Genomic DNA, 15,657 nt, shown 5'->3' with positions numbered 1-15,657 from the left:
TTAGGCGGCCGCAGAGGGGTTAAGCCCCTGAAATTCTATCAGTTCCCACACCAAAGTTCCGCTCTGCTGCAAGTTGCCACTACCCCATCTGTAAGATCACGACCCTTGGTGTTCTGCATGGACCTACCATGACCGTGCTCCCAGAGACGGGAGTGCTCTGTGCTTGCGCAGTTTACAGAGACTGGAACCGGAGTGTGATCACAAGAGGTGTGCCCCTGCATGCGCAGCAGACCATGACCCGGTCGAGGGTTGTAATCTTACGGAGGGGACGTCGGCAGGCTGGAGAAGAACTTAGGGCTCATTTCCACGGGCAGTTTCCAGGCAGCAGCAAACCGTTGCCAGGTAGCAGCAAGCAGTTGTGAGAGTCTGAGAGGCTTTTCACTGCCTATCAACTGCCCGTGGAAAAGGGGTCTAACTGTAATCATCTGGAAAATCCACAAAAGGGTTGGTTCAGTCGGATGCCTGCCGGTGTCCGTCTTCATCATTTGCCACTGGGTTCAACCGGCACTGCATTGAGATGAATGGGAGCGTTCATCTCAATGTGTTTTCCATTTATTGCGCAATCGCCTTGGTTGTTTGAATTTTCTGAGACACTGCATGTAGCTTCTAGTGCTGCTGGTGTTCCCAGTTCCGCATCCTCCTAGGGGAACAAAATGGGACGACGAACCAACGGAAAAATTATGCTAAACCCTTTTCTGCTCGGTAGTAGATAAGTGTTTGAGCGCGTTGAAACGAGCTACCGACAGGCGACTGTGTAAACAGTCCTTTAGGTTCCTTTCACACTGCATCCATTGTGGTGCAACAGACACTATAACAGCAAAACAATGAAACTACATTGCAAGTGGTATGTTCACATCTGGGCTGCTTTAGTTTAGAGGTGCGACAGATTTAGCCTTCTTTTCCACAGACAGTTGAACTGTGTGCAGTTACCTGGCAGCAGTAAGCAGTTGCCAGGCAGCAGCAAGCAGTTGTGAGAGTTTTAGCGCTTGTGATTTTAAAAATCGCTTGCTAATGTTATCCTATGTGAATGTTCACACTGGAGCGATGTGATTTTGTAAAAATCCTCCATAGCATTACATTAGCAAGAGCTTTTAAAATCTCCAGTGTTTAAAAAGCTCTTGTAGTGTGAACAGGCCCGCATAAGAGGCCTCTCAGGGCTGGTGCACACCAAGAGCGGTTCAGCGAATTTTTAAAAATGTTTGCGCTTTGAAAAGCGCTTGGCTTATGTATTTCAATGGGATGGTGCACACCAGAGCGATTCATTTTTTTCCCCAATCAAAATGCGGGTCCTGCAGCATTTTTGCTGATTTCTGAGGCAATTCAGCCTCAATGTTAAGTATAGGAAAGTGGAAAATCGCTCTGAAAAACGCTACATCAGAGGGATGGGTCTGAATCCATCCCTCTCTGATCAGATTCCGATCAAAGAGGAATTTCTGTTTGCCAAGTTGGGCAAAAATCTAAGTGTGTATGGCCAGCATAAGTCTCAGTTCATTTCCTTTTGGTAAAGTAGTTAGCATTAGCTAGCCTAGAATAAGAATATAAAATATCTTTTTTTTTCAGCACATAATTTATATTTAAAAAAAACAAACAAAAATAGCATTAATTGATCAAAGCATAATGAAAAAAAAAAACCCTTTTTGTAATTACCATACTCCAGTAAATGCATGTGTCCATGCTTCACTAATACCATGGATGGTACACAGTATTTCACTTTTTAATGAAAAGAATCAGTCGCATAAATTCCTCTAGTGTCTCCCATCCATAACCTCTGCTGCTGGCAGCCTAGCACCTCCCCTCTGCCACCCCTGGCCGCTGGAAGAGCTCCATTCCCCGTGCAGGAGGCGGGGCTCTGTGCAGGGAGGGGGAGGCGCGCAGGCTGGAATCTGGAGCTCTTCCACGATGTCTCTGCTGGTATTGATATGAGAAGCTCGCAAGATCCTGCAGGAATCAAGCCATGGTGAGTGCTTCCTCCACATGTCTATTCATTTTATCGCAAATCCTCATTCTTTTGTACGTTGCTCCTTTAAATGCCAGTTAACCCTACTTCCAATACACTGCACAGATCCTTACTCATTACTACTGTATAATGTGCCATATAGTACATGGACAACATAAAATCATAGTAGAATTATAGAATTACTTTAGATAGCCACTGCTTGGAAATATGAAAATAACTATTACTGTTCGTTAAATTATTATAACTTTGAACAATAGTTTAACATATATATGACGTGTCTTATTGTTCTTAGCATTATCTCAACTGGCTGCACATACATGATCAACATACTGTGCACGGCAAAGTTACTTGCATACACTGCAATAATTCATTCATCCAAAGCATATTCACTTTACAGTATTTTGATTTCTTTTCCTGGCATCCCTGCTGAGGTCCTGCAGAAGCAATACTGTACAGTGATCCACATCTTTAGAGTATCCACCATAGGCAAGGTGTGTAGTAAAGTGCTTGCTTAGCATACATAAGCTGTAGAATAGAGCAGTATGCAGCATGGTCACGTATGGATTGTACACATAGCCCATGTGAGTAATGGGAGTGTCTGATCTGATGTGTACAGAGAGGTAGGAGTGTCTGATCTGATGTGTAGAGAGAGGTGGGAGTGTCTGATCTGATGTGTAGAGAGAGGTGGGAGTGTCTGATCTGATGTGTAGAGAGAGGTGGGAGTGTCTGATCTGATGTGTAGAGAGAGGTGGGAGTGTCTGATCTGATGTGTAGAGAGAGGTGGGAGTGTCTGATCTGATGTGTACAGAGAGGTAGGAGTGTCTGATCCGATGTATAGGGAGAGGGGGAGCTGCTCCCATTGGCTTCTGGCAGGATGTGAGTTGGTGTCAGACCATGCCATGGGGAGGGTCTGCAGGGTCTTTGTAGATCTGCAGATTGACACAGAGTTGAAATGGGTCACCATGAGCTTGCTGGTTAGAGTTGAAATGGGAATCTGGGAAATTCCTCTGAAATAAAGCCACCCTCAGTGGTGAAATGTTGTGTCTGAATTTGTTAGGTGGATGTTTTAGCCAGGGATTAGGCAGGTGCACACTCATTGTGCTTTTAATTCTTATTTAAACAGGTTTTACCAGAGTTATGTCAGCACTGTGGAGGGTAAAGGTGGCCATGCATTAGGTGATCGACCATCCGATTTCATTATTATAATGCCAAGAGCATGCCCGATCAACATGCTGCAAGCTGAAGGGCAGACAATGTATGGGCAGATTGGCTGACAGATCTCTGTCTCCAGACTTACTATTACATTTGTGAAACTCAAGTGGAGGTTTAAATCTAGCGTATTTGTGTGATGTAAAAACACAACTTTTACTACCGCAAAACTGTCCTCGTGAACTCAGCCTGGCTCCAATAAAAGGAAACCTGAACTGAGGGATCTGGAGGATGCCATATTTAAATCCTCTTAAATAATACCAGTTGCCTGGCATCCTGCTGATCCTCTGCCTCTGAAGGTGCCCATAGATCTAGCGATGATGGGAAGATTGGACTTAGAATCTGTCTGATCAAACCTGATTAGAGAGTGATCTGTCGGCTTCCCATAAACCACAGCATGAAATCTCTCGGGAATAGGCTGCATTCGCCGCTGCCCCCCTAGTGTGTAAATGTAACTCTTGTGTGTGCATTTATACATTCCCTGTCCTGTGTCGCCCACTGTGCGGTGCCCATCAGTCTTCAGCATCCTTCTCCTTCATTTGTGCCATACACACTGCTGGGTGTGGCATGTGCTATACGTCGGCGGCATGTATAGTGCAAATAGAGCAGCGGGATTCCGAAGATGGGTGGGCACTGCACGGTGGGCGACGCAGGACAGGTAATGTATAAATGTGCACATTTATACTCTGGGGAATTGCGTTTGATGCTTGCCCCGATATCGCTCGTCTTTAAGGTCGCACACCTGATCGATCACGATGGCCTGAAATCTTGCAGCATGTCTGATCAATACATGCAACCTATTTCGACCCTAAATTGGTTGCATTGTCGATGGGGCATGCTCTTGGCTGCACCGATTTTCATCACGTCTGTCCACAATTATCGCCTGCCATTTCCGCCACCCGCCCGATCAAGCATGTCAGCTCAAGATTTTCCAGCTTGTCCGATGGATACATGTGACCAATTTCGGCTCGGCAATCAGGCATGGCCTTGGTGGCACCGATTTTTATCCGATTTGATAATTATCAAAGCAGATGTTCGATCGGTCGCCAAGTCAAGAAATCTATGGGCAGCTTAATGGAAACATCAGGGAAAAGTAATTAAAGATGCAGACCTCGCCAGGTCGGCATCTACTGCGCCTGAGTGAGAGCCGCTGTCAATCACGCTCACATTGTCTGGAGCGTCCTGAGCAGGCACAATAGTTCTACGCCTGTGCAAAAAGCTTCAGACCATGAGAGCGTGACTGACATCGGCGCTCCCGCAGGCACCGTGGATGCCGACCTGGCGAGGCCGGCATCTGTAACAGAGGGGATCGGCGGTCACTGGAGTTGCAGCGAGGGACATGTCACCTCCTTGATCGCGTGCCCCTGGCCGGGAGAGCTCTGCGCACGCGCACTACGTAGCTGTGACGTAGTGCGCATTTTTACATTTTATTTTTTTTTTGGGCTAAGGTACCCTTTAATACTTTTAGCCATAGACCCTGAACACATATGAATATTAGTTGTTGGCTGAAGGCTGACTAGATTAGTCAGTCCTCAGTTGTGTGATTCAGACATTACTGCAGCCAAATATCACCAGGGCAGCCAGGCAACTGGTATTGTTTAAAAGGAAATAAATATGGCAGCCTCCATATCCCTCTTAGTTTAGGTATCATTTAAAGGGAAGGTCCGAGGAAATTAAAAAAACAAAAAAAATCGACTTACCCAGGGCTTCATCCAGCCCCTAGCAACGAATATGTCCCTCACCGCAGCTCCGGTGTCCTGGGATCCCCCTCGTTGGAGGTCATCATCTGCACCTGCGCGAGCGTGCAGCCGCTCGCTATCGCTATCCAAGGGAGGGTATCCCGGGACACTGGAGCTGTGGGGAGGGACATATATCGGCTGCCAGGGGCTGGATGAAGCCCTGGGTAAGTAGATCTTTTTTTTATTTTTTTTATTCCTAGGATGTGAGATTACTTGTGAGAAAATAAAGTTAAGTCTTCTAGTAGGCACAGCCAGTCCAGGTGAGGTGAAAGCTGGAAAAAAGCCTGAGGTAAAAGCAACATGAGGCAGACAGCTTTCTCCCCACACAGCTTAGGCTGAAGTACAGGACAAACTGTTCCTCTGACAAAAGGGTTTCACTGTGTTAAGTTGTAACAGCTTAGTACTTGGTTAATGATAAATAGTTACATGGAAGACATTTAAAAACACACAAGTAAAATGTTTAGATATGCAATACTTCAGCAACTGTAGCATTAAAGCCTTTGTTTAGACATGCTTCTTATTAACTGGAAGCCCTTCTCCCAATGCCTGTACACTAGCAATCATACTGTACACATTTTATTAAATACCTTCATTTTGATTGGAGCAGTGGTGGTCATGTGACCACTGATGCTCTTGTAGCCCCCCCCCCCCCCTTCATTGACAGCATGTGTTTGGTAACAAAATCGGTGATGTACTTATAAAGGAATTCAAAATCTCTGGGTTGTCCCTATTGGCCAAATTTTTCCTCAACTTCCTATACCTGTGGTCTTCATGGAGCTATGTGGCTTTGAGATACGTGCGTCACATTATTATGGCCACCTGTTAATATCCAGCATAACCACCTCTAGCAGCATAGATGGCAGTCAGATGCTATGAGAAAGACTCAGTAAGATGCTGGATAATTGCTAGCAGTATCTGGAACCATGCAGACTGCATCTTGTCCGACAGTTGCTGATGGGTACTGAGTGGTGGATCCAGTCATTGAACATGTACATCGAGGTGGCTCTACATATGCTCAGTTGGGTTAGGGTCTGGGGAATTCATAGCCCAGAGAATTAAGCTGAAACTGTGACTCTTTGGAGGATGAAACCCTCTGCCAGTCCATGCATGTCCAGTATCAGTAGTCATTGAGATTGCAGCACTTTTTCGCAGTGAACTATCATGAACCTGAGTCACCGGGCATTTCCTCCAGAACCCTATTCCCAACTATGTATCCTTGATTGTGTAATTATACTACTTCCAATTAGTATGTGTAATAGTACTGTATATGGTCAACTTTTAGGCTGTGTAGACAAGAGGGTATCTGCAAATGACCTTGTTGGTGATTTGATGATCAACTTCCTATAAGATGTTCAGTTGGACGGGAATCCAGGCCCCCATATTACATGTGTAACTTGGCTCTAGTTTTTGATTTTTGTGTCTTGTAGGAGCTCAGGGATCATAACTGGACCAGGGAGGGCAGTTGGAGCCAGACTTACCAACACCATGTAGCTCCTTTGGGCAGCTAAGCAGTGCTTAATAGTCTGATCTCGCCCATATCACCAGCTGTAACCAGAGATGGATTAAGATGTAATGCGCCCCTAGTCACGGTAATAATTTGGGACTTCCTTGTGGTCCTTTTGGTAAGCTGAAGTGGGAGGAAGTTAAAGAAAGTGGCAGGTGGGCCCCTTAATACCCATTAGGCCCAGAGCACCTGCCTAGTTTGCCTGGTGGATAATCCTGCTCTGGCTACAACCCACACGTCACCAATGACGAGTCATTCTCATGTAAGCTGATAGATCCTACACAACACACGCGGGGTTCTGTGCAAAACTAATTAACATTTCCCAACATGTCCACCTGAGTAATGTCAGAGAAAACAGCCACTTCTGAGTTGATTTATCTTCATCTTTCTGTTGGTCAATAGAATTCACTCCTTAAAAAAACTGGTCAACATTGTTTTAGGAAGAAATTGACTTGTGTATGGAAGCTTCTGTTTATACTGCAGTGTTAATATTTCCATACAGGACATTGCTGTGATAATTGCTCTGGCTGTGATTGGCGTGACTGTTGTGTTATTCTTGCTAAGATCTCGGGGAACACAACAAAAGAAAGGACCCGTCACTCTGCTGGATGCCAACACCAAGTATCCTCTGCCTCTTATTGAGAAACAGGTACAGAGCCCAGAACCTAACCTGACCACCTTATTGAGAAGATATGGGTAGGATGGAAAGATATGTTGTAGAGAAATTGGAGTATACACTACATGGATATACATATGTGGATTCCCCTATCTACTTAATGGGTGTAACTGTACACTATGGTGTTTCGCCAGTCACAATGCCTAGTACACATGATGCAATTTACAATCAGATCGACCTGATAATGTCCAACCTGTCCGATCAGATCCTTATTGATAAAGCGATTGATTTTGGGTAGTTATCAACAGAAATTCAATGGCATTATTGATCGGGAGCTGTTTGGATGTCTACACACGATGCAACTTCCTATCAGATTGATCCGCCGATCTGATGTAAAATTGCATCGTGTGTACAAGGCTTAAGAGCAGTCAGTGTGGCCAGACTAGAATTAGAGAAATGTGATTGCTTTCATTAGTTCCTGCTGTTATCCTCTGAAAACTGCTGTTCGCACGTGCCGTCTTGTGGTCTCTGACAGTGCACTGCAGCTGCCTGAGCTTCTGAATAAGCAGGTTAGCTCAGCACGCTTGACGGTTGATCCACTGGAACTGAACTTTAACCGCTTTAGGTCTGCGGAAGGTTAAAACAATGCCGCACGTGTGGCTGCCTAAGCTTGATGCGGCGTAGTTTGAATGCCAGGGGCTCCCATGAACGGGACACGATCACGTGATGTCCTCCCCAGCACATACTACAGCTGTTTCAAGACAACTGCTGATCGGAAGATGGAAATCAGATTTCTGCGGTAATACCGTATTACTGCAACTCAGTAATTTTAGCCCAATCACGGAACTCGGAATGACTGGACCAATCAGAGAATGTAGATTTTCCTGCTAAAATCGTATTATGGTACCTAAGTAATTTTAGACCAATTACAATCGGATACTACAGAGTATTCCCAAGTCCTGTGATTGGTCTAAAATTTCCATGGTATTCTGTTTTCCGCTGTAAAATTATGCATTCTCTGATTGGTCCTACTTGGAAGTATTTGGCCATTCAGAGAATGCAAAAAAATTACCAAAAAAGGACTCCTGGGAAATCCGCATAATCGGCATTGGCGGAAAATGGAATTTCTGCAGTATCGGAAATCACATTGCTTACTGCCTCTAGCCATGTGTGTATACATAGGTGCTGGCAGAAGATAAGGAACATTGTGCCTGGACTTGTATTGGAATCTAATGCCTGTTTGGCCTATTCATTGTTACTGCATGTAATGTTTTGATTCCAATGGATCAACTGTCAAGAGTGCCGATCTTTTCTACATATTCACGTGTCCCCCTGGGCTCGGGTGGTTTGACCATGAGTGCACCTGACTATCACAGTGGGTATGAGTTCATAATTCCTGTAGGTTACTTTATGCATTATATGCTTATCGTACTTGATTATGCGTGATTGAGGTCAATTCACAGAAATTTTGTTATGAATTACTCATTATTTATCTCTCCTTATCTTTTTTTTTTTTTTTTTTTTCAATCTTATGTATTATCTCCCCTTATAGTTAAGGTAAAAAATAAAGTGAGATAATTCAAGAGAAAAGCTTTGTGAATTAACCATAATGTTGTACATTGCCTCCTTGCGAAGAGAGCTGTGCTTGCATGCCACTCCAATCCTTTATTTAGGAAAAAGAAAGTTGACTGTCTTCATGGCAGAGTCTTGTTTGGTCCAAGTGTGTCTTGCAATTATTATGCGGTTTAGCCTAAATGTATTTTTGGCTCAGATTCTGCATTGAATATTTTAGATAACACATTGCTTTCATCTCTGTTTTCAGGACATTAGTCACGACACTAAGAAATTCCGCTTCGGACTCCCATCATCAAAGCATATTTTGGGACTTCCTATAGGTAATGCCGGTGATATTAAAGGGAAGGCAGAGAACACACTTGTCTTTCAGTTTTCTGTGCGCGTTTTTTTTTCTGCATATGTTTTCTGCACACCAAGTGTGTTTCTGTGCAGGAAAACGCGCACGTTTTTTCACAGCAGCTAATGTAATTGATAGAGAAAACTGACAAAATGTGCAGTATCATGATGCAGAATGTCAGATTTTTTCCCAGGACGTCTCAGGACAGCAACCCTGAGACTTGTCTCCCTCCAGCATTCAATGGACAGGAAGCTAGATAAAACATTTGCATATTAGATTAGATAGGGATTAGATAGGTATATACACATGGTTTCCCCTTACCCCATCAGTTGTTATCCTGTCCAGCAGGATGCTAGTGGTGGGGATTTGGCTGGCCACCCATGCTTGTTGCAGGAGCCGCGGCTTGTGTGATCCCCCTAGTCTGCGCAGGCTAGTTGTCCTCGCGCGGGGTCACGCTGCACGCTAGAGCCTTCCCCAGGATACGGAAGTCGTCGGATTCCGGAAGTCCCGCCCGCGGATCACGTGTTTGGCACCACACGTGACCAGAAGCCGGAAGCAGGTAGTCTCCTGGCCCGGCGTGCGCTCCAGAGCGGCGTTCAGCGCAGATTCCTCCTTGCTGACGGAGGTGGAGGCTGGCGTGACTTATCGGAGAGGAAAATCTTCAGGACTGGTAGGATCTTCTGGAGCCTGTGATAAATGTGTTTTATTCTGTGGGCAGGGCAGGAATAATAGCAGGGCTATTAAACTTACTTAGTCACTTTTTTCAGTGTCTGTGACTATGGAGGCTGCCGGCGGATCTTCCTCCCAGGGCTCTGTGGAGTCAAGCTCCGTACCCTCTCTGGTATGCATCATTTGTGGTTCTATGATTCATATTAGCACTAATCAGAGGGTTCTCAGGCTGATTGATATTTTTTTATGTTTCTGTTTTATTATAGCCTAAAACTCGTAAAGTGGATGGGAAATCAGAAACTAGAGCGGATAAGACAGAACTTCTCAGCAGACCTGATAAAAATGACAGTGACAAACCCAAGGGCTCTGCAACTCACAAGCCTTCCAAGAAATGTGCAGTGTGCAAGGGTCACTTGTCATCATCCTCCTCTAAACCCTTATGTCAATCCTGTACAGAGAAGGTTGTCAGAGAGGAATCGCCTTCAATGTTTAAAGACTTGAAAGGATGGATTAGAGCCGAAATTTCCTCAGCGGTGGAAACCATGAAAAGCTCGGCCGCCTCGCCACCTAGGGCAGAGGGGTCAATGCCTGGCCCCTCTGGTTCTATGGGGGTTAAACAGTCAAATCCAGCCCCTGCTGATAGTCCCCCTACAAAAAAGAGAAAATTAGACGTTATGCTTTCAGAAGATTCAGAAGGATCTGATGCAGGATCGGAAATTTCTTCTTTTGATGAAATTCCTTCAGAGACAGATAAGGCAGAAGAAAAGGGTAGCAAGAGTCATAAATTCGCCTTTTCTACAGACTTTATGAAAGAATTGTTAGAAGCCATGCACCAGGCAATGGGGATCACTACAGAAAAGAAAACGTTAACACCCCTAGACCAGATGTATGAAACGTTGTCAGACCCTCAGATGTCGTTTATACCGGTACACAATAGTCTTAAAGAGATCATCAAGAGAGAATGGGACAATCCAGAAAAGAGAGCCTTTTGGCCAAAATCTTTGGCCAAGAGATACCCGTATAGTGCAGATGATCAGAAGTTTTGGGGAACCGCGCCTAAGCTGGACCCCTCTTTGTCTAAGGTGTCCAGGAGAGCGGATCTACAATTTGAGGACTTCGGTTGCTTGAAAGATCCAATCGACAAGAAAATGGATAACATCCTAAGGAGAGCATGGGAAGCGGCTTCATTAAACTTCAAGCCGTCTGTGGCAGCTACAGCTGTGGCTAGGTCCTTGAAAGTATGGTTGATGGAAGTACAATCACAAATAGCATCTGGGATGCCTAGAGGGGATATATTGAATATGTTTCCCAAGATCTTACATGCTACAAATTATTTGGCGGACGCGGCAGATGACTCGGTCCGTCTAACTGCTAGAACCACAGCTCTAGTAAATTCCGCCAGAAGAGGAGTTTGGGTAAAAACCTGGCAGGGAGATACGTCGTCCAAATCTAAACTATGCGGTATCCCATGTGAAGGCAGACTTTTGTTTGGAACAAAGCTGGAAGAAACTTTGGAAAGATCTGCTGATAGTAAGAAGAACTTTCCAATTAAACGGAGGAATTTTCGTTTCAATCGCTCCTTTCGTTCATCAGGAAAACCAGAAACGGAGAATAAAAATACCCAGAAGAGAAAGTGGGTACCAAATAAGATGCAACGACCAAGAGGAAATCCGGCTTACACCAGTACGAATCCTCCATCAAAACAATGACGCCAGAATCCCGGTGGGCGGCAGACTGGCCCACTTCCTCGAAAGATGGCAGGAAACATTCCAGAGCACTTGGCTGTTAAACATAATATCACAGGGATACAAAATAGAGTTCATCAGGCGCCCACCAACGCAATTCTTTGTGACTCCCTCTCCAAACACTCCGGATCAGTCACAGGCACTGTTAAAAGAAGTAAACACCCTCCTGGAAAAGAGAGTCATCAGGCAAGTACCAAGATGCCAGGAAGGTCTAGGATTTTATTCCCCTGTGTTTCTCATAAAGAAACCCCAAGGCAGCTACAGATTTATCCTGAATCTAAAAAGGCTGAACAAGGCAGTACTTTACAGGAAATTCCGAATGGACAACATTCGCTCAGTGGTAAACCTACTGCAGGAAGGCTGTCTATTAACCTCATTGGATCTCAAAGACGCATACTTGCATCTTCCGATTCATCTAGAGTCGCAACAATTCCTGAGGTTCGCAGTCCTTCTTCAGGGAGAGGTAAGACATTTTCAATTTAACGCTCTCCCCTTTGGCTTATCATCAGCCCCATGGCTGTTTACAAAAGTCATGGCAGAGGTTCTAGCTGTTCTGAGATTAAACTCTATTCAGATTATGGCCTACCTGGATGATTTGTTAATTTGGGGTCCCTCTGTCCAATCGGTGGAACTTCAAATGAAGTTTACACTGGATTTTTTGCAGTCACTTGGGTGGGTGATTAACTGGGAAAAATCATCCCTGCAGCCGCAACAAAATATGGAGTTTCTTGGCTTTGAAATATGTACTGCTAATAAGAAACTTGTTTTGCCTCCCAGAAAGTCGACTTGTTTACTGAATTCTGTTCTTTCTTTTCAGAGCAGGAGGATAATTTCGATAAGAAAAGCTATGGCATTACTGGGTCTGTTGACTGCATCATTCCCAGCAGTACAGTGGGGTCAACTTCACTCGAGAGAACTTCAGACCTGGATCTTATCCAAATGGGACAAACATCTATCCTCCCTAGACAAGAAATTCCAAATTCCATGGAGTGTCAAACATTCTCTGCTATGGTGGCTAAAGACAGAGCATCTCTCCAGGGGAAACCTTTGGGATTTTCCAACCCAGGCTGTTATAACGACAGACGCAAGCTCCTGGGGTTGGGGAGCACATCTGAATACTCTTCTGGCGCAAGGGCAGTGGTCTGTTCATCTTCGCAGACGGTCTTCAAACAGCAGAGAATTGCAAGCTGTATGGGAAGCACTCCAATCATTTCAGGCTCAAATTCTCCAAACGCATGTGACTATTCGTACAGACAACAGTACAGTAGTGGCCTATCTCAACCGTCAGGGGGGCACCAGGAGCAGTGGTCTAAGATCCCAAGCATCAAAGATTCTGCATTGGGCAGAAAGGAATCTACTTTCCCTGAAAGCGTTACATCTCAAGGGGACCCTGAATTATCTAGCAAACTATCTAAGCAGACAAGATCTCTCCCAGGACGAATGGAGTCTGAACGAACAAGAGTTTCAGAGGATAGCAAATCTCTGGGGGGCCCCACAAGTAGATCTGTTTGCGAGACGAGCCAATGCAAAATGCCGTCTATTTTGTTCTCTGTGCCTGCGGGACGATCCATGGGAGGTGGATGCATTTTCAATCACCTGGAGTCATCACAAGATGTATGCCTTCCCTCCTCTGCATCTTATCTCAAGAGTGTTGAACAAGATATGTCGAGATCAAGCACAAGTAATCCTGATTGTTCCTTTCTGGCCAAAGAGACCTTGGTTTGCTCTGCTAAAACGTTTAGCTACAGATTATCTGATTCTTCCAGGTCGTCAGGATCTTCTGACACAGGGCCCAGCGCTTCATCCCAACCTGAGTCTGCTTCGGCTTTCGGCATGGAGCCTGAATGGAAAATACTAAAGGGCAAAGGGTTCTCTAATAAATTATCGGAAACACTCATTCAGAGCAGAAAGAAGGTTACGCGCCAAATATATCAGAAGGCATGGAAAACCTATAATTCATGGTGCTTGAAGAACGAAAGGGACTTGACACATTCAAATTCTGTATTAGAATTCTTACAGTGTGGATTTGAGAAAAGCCTTAGCATCAGCACTTTAAAGGTACAGGTATCGGCTTTAAGTGTCTTCCTGGAGAGAAGGTTAGCTGAGGAGGAGTATATAGTCCGGTTTTTTAAAGCAGCAAAAAGACTTCGACCAATCGTTCAGTCAAAAATCCCTTCCTGGGATCTAAATACAGTACTACAGGCCTTATGTGAACCACCTTTTGAGCCAATTGCAGAAATATCTGAAAAATTGTTAACCCTAAAGACTGCTTTTTTGCTGGCAATAACAACTGCCAGAAGAATAGGGGAACTCCAGGCTCTTTCAATAAATGAACCTTATTGCATCATCGGTGAGGACAGAATTACTCTGCGTCTAGATGTATCCTTTCTGCCGAAAGTATCCTCCAAGTTTCACAGATCCCAGGAGATTTTTCTACCATCTTTCTGTAATAACCCATCTAATCAAAAAGAGAGCAAATTGCATTGTTTAGATGTGAGAAGATGTATGATCGAGTACCTTCAACGTTCCAAATCATGGAGAAAATCTAATGCTCTCCTGGTGCTATTTGCAGGAAAATTCAAAGGCAAACAAGCTTCGAGACCAACTATTGCCAGATGGATTAAACAAGCCATTGCTTTAGCCTACGTTCATCAAGGAAGGCAGCTGGTGTCAGCAATCAAGGCACATTCAACCAGAGCAGTCTCTACTTCTTGGGCAGAGAGGGCAGGAGCTACTATTGAGCAAATTTGTAAAGCAGCCACCTGGTCGAGTCACAATACGTTTGTCAAACATTATAAATTAGATGTATTGTCAAATTCTGATTTATGTTTTGGCAGAAAAGTGTTGCAAGCTGTTGTCCCCCCCTAGTTTGTTCTTGTCTATCATCTCAGGGTTGCTGTCCTGAGACGTCCTGGGAAAGACAAAAATTACTTACGGTAATGTCTTTTCCAGAAGACGAAAGGACAGCACCCTTACTACCCACCCGGATATTTCCTATTAAAATTTATTTTGAAGCATCATTCTGTGTGGAGTCTTTTTTACAACTGATGGGGTAAGGGGAAACCATGTGTATATACCTATCTAATCCCTATCTAATCTAATATGCAAATGTTTTATCTAGCTTCCTGTCCATTGAATGCTGGAGGGAGACAAGTCTCAGGGTTGCTGTCCTTTCGTCTTCTGGAAAAGACATTACCGTAAGTAATTTTTGTCTTTTCCGTTCTGCCGACAGTTTGCCCATGTGTACAGTCTGTCGGCAGGCTGATAAGGCTGGTTTTGACTGACCCACTCGGCGGATCGTTCAAAACCAGCCTAATCAGCCTGCCGACAGACTGTACACACTGGAAAACTGTCAGCAGAATGGCCGCCCCGCAGGCAGGTCTGATGACCCGTCATTTGCAGGAATCAGGTGTGTGTACGCGCCTTTAGACACAGGACAGACTGTTTCAATAAGCTAAGACAAAGCAATAAATCTATTTTTTAACGTTTTTAAACATAACATAAAACTGTGGGATATCTTAAAGTCATTTTTAGAAGTAGGAGGATATGTACAATTTATTTATGTCAACAGTTTTTTTTCACTTAAAGTGTACCAGAGCTGGATTAAACAAAACGTTTTATACATACCTGGAGCTTCCTCCGGACCCATACGCACGGATCGCTCCCACGCCACCATCCTCAGTCTTCCCACAGCTCCGATACCGGGTCCCTGCACTTCTGTCAGTCTACGCAGGAGAAGTGCGCCCTCTACGTATCTCTCCAGTGGCTGGAGAGATACGCAAACAGCGCAGTTCTCGTACTTCAGACTGGCCTGACTGGCCTGACTGAAGGAAGTGCGGCTACCTGGTATCGGAGCTGTGGGAAGACTGAGGATGGTGGCGTGGGAGCGATCCGTGCGTATGGGTCCGGAGGAAGTTCCAGGTATGTATAAAACATTTTTGTTTAATTCAGCTCTGAGTCCCTTTAAGTATCACTAACTTCTCTACATACTTGAGATTTTGCTAAAAATCTTTTAGCCAAACTATAAAAGGCTTTGGAAGTTATTATTTAGGCAAAGTGTTTCTTTCTCTACATAAATCACTCAGAATTGCACATTTTTTCATCTACGTTGGTGATACTGGATTACATTTGTAACGGGTGCCACCTTGACACTGAAGCATGGCGTCTATCCCCAAAATCTACCTGCCCAGTCAACAAATGTTGGCGCTTTATCAGATTGTGTATGAAGTCGCTTGCTATAACCTTTATTTTCAATTTACTTGCATTCATTTTCATGTTTGTGCTTCACTCCAGATATTTGTTTTCT

At 44.5% G+C, this 15,657-nt stretch overlaps 1 protein-coding gene across 1 annotated transcript in view; it reads left to right on the top strand.

Annotated features, from left to right (window-relative positions):
* Positions 1–1,877: 1,877 nt before the first annotated feature.
* Positions 1,878–15,657, top strand: part of LOC137539225 (NADH-cytochrome b5 reductase 2-like) — a 33,750-nt gene continuing 19,970 nt past the window's right edge. The window contains exons 1-3 of the mRNA XM_068261762.1: positions 1,878–1,957; positions 6,912–7,058; positions 8,848–8,920. Coding sequence (XP_068117863.1) covers positions 1,955–1,957; positions 6,912–7,058; positions 8,848–8,920 — 223 coding nt within the window. The 5' untranslated portion in view covers positions 1,878–1,954. The remainder of the gene's footprint in view (positions 1,958–6,911; positions 7,059–8,847; positions 8,921–15,657) is intronic.

The sequence above is a fragment of the Hyperolius riggenbachi genome, chromosome 11 (genome assembly GCF_040937935.1).
Source record: "Hyperolius riggenbachi isolate aHypRig1 chromosome 11, aHypRig1.pri, whole genome shotgun sequence".
NCBI lineage: Eukaryota > Metazoa > Chordata > Amphibia > Anura > Hyperoliidae > Hyperolius > Hyperolius riggenbachi.
This window is presented reverse-complemented; position numbering and strand designations above follow the sequence as displayed.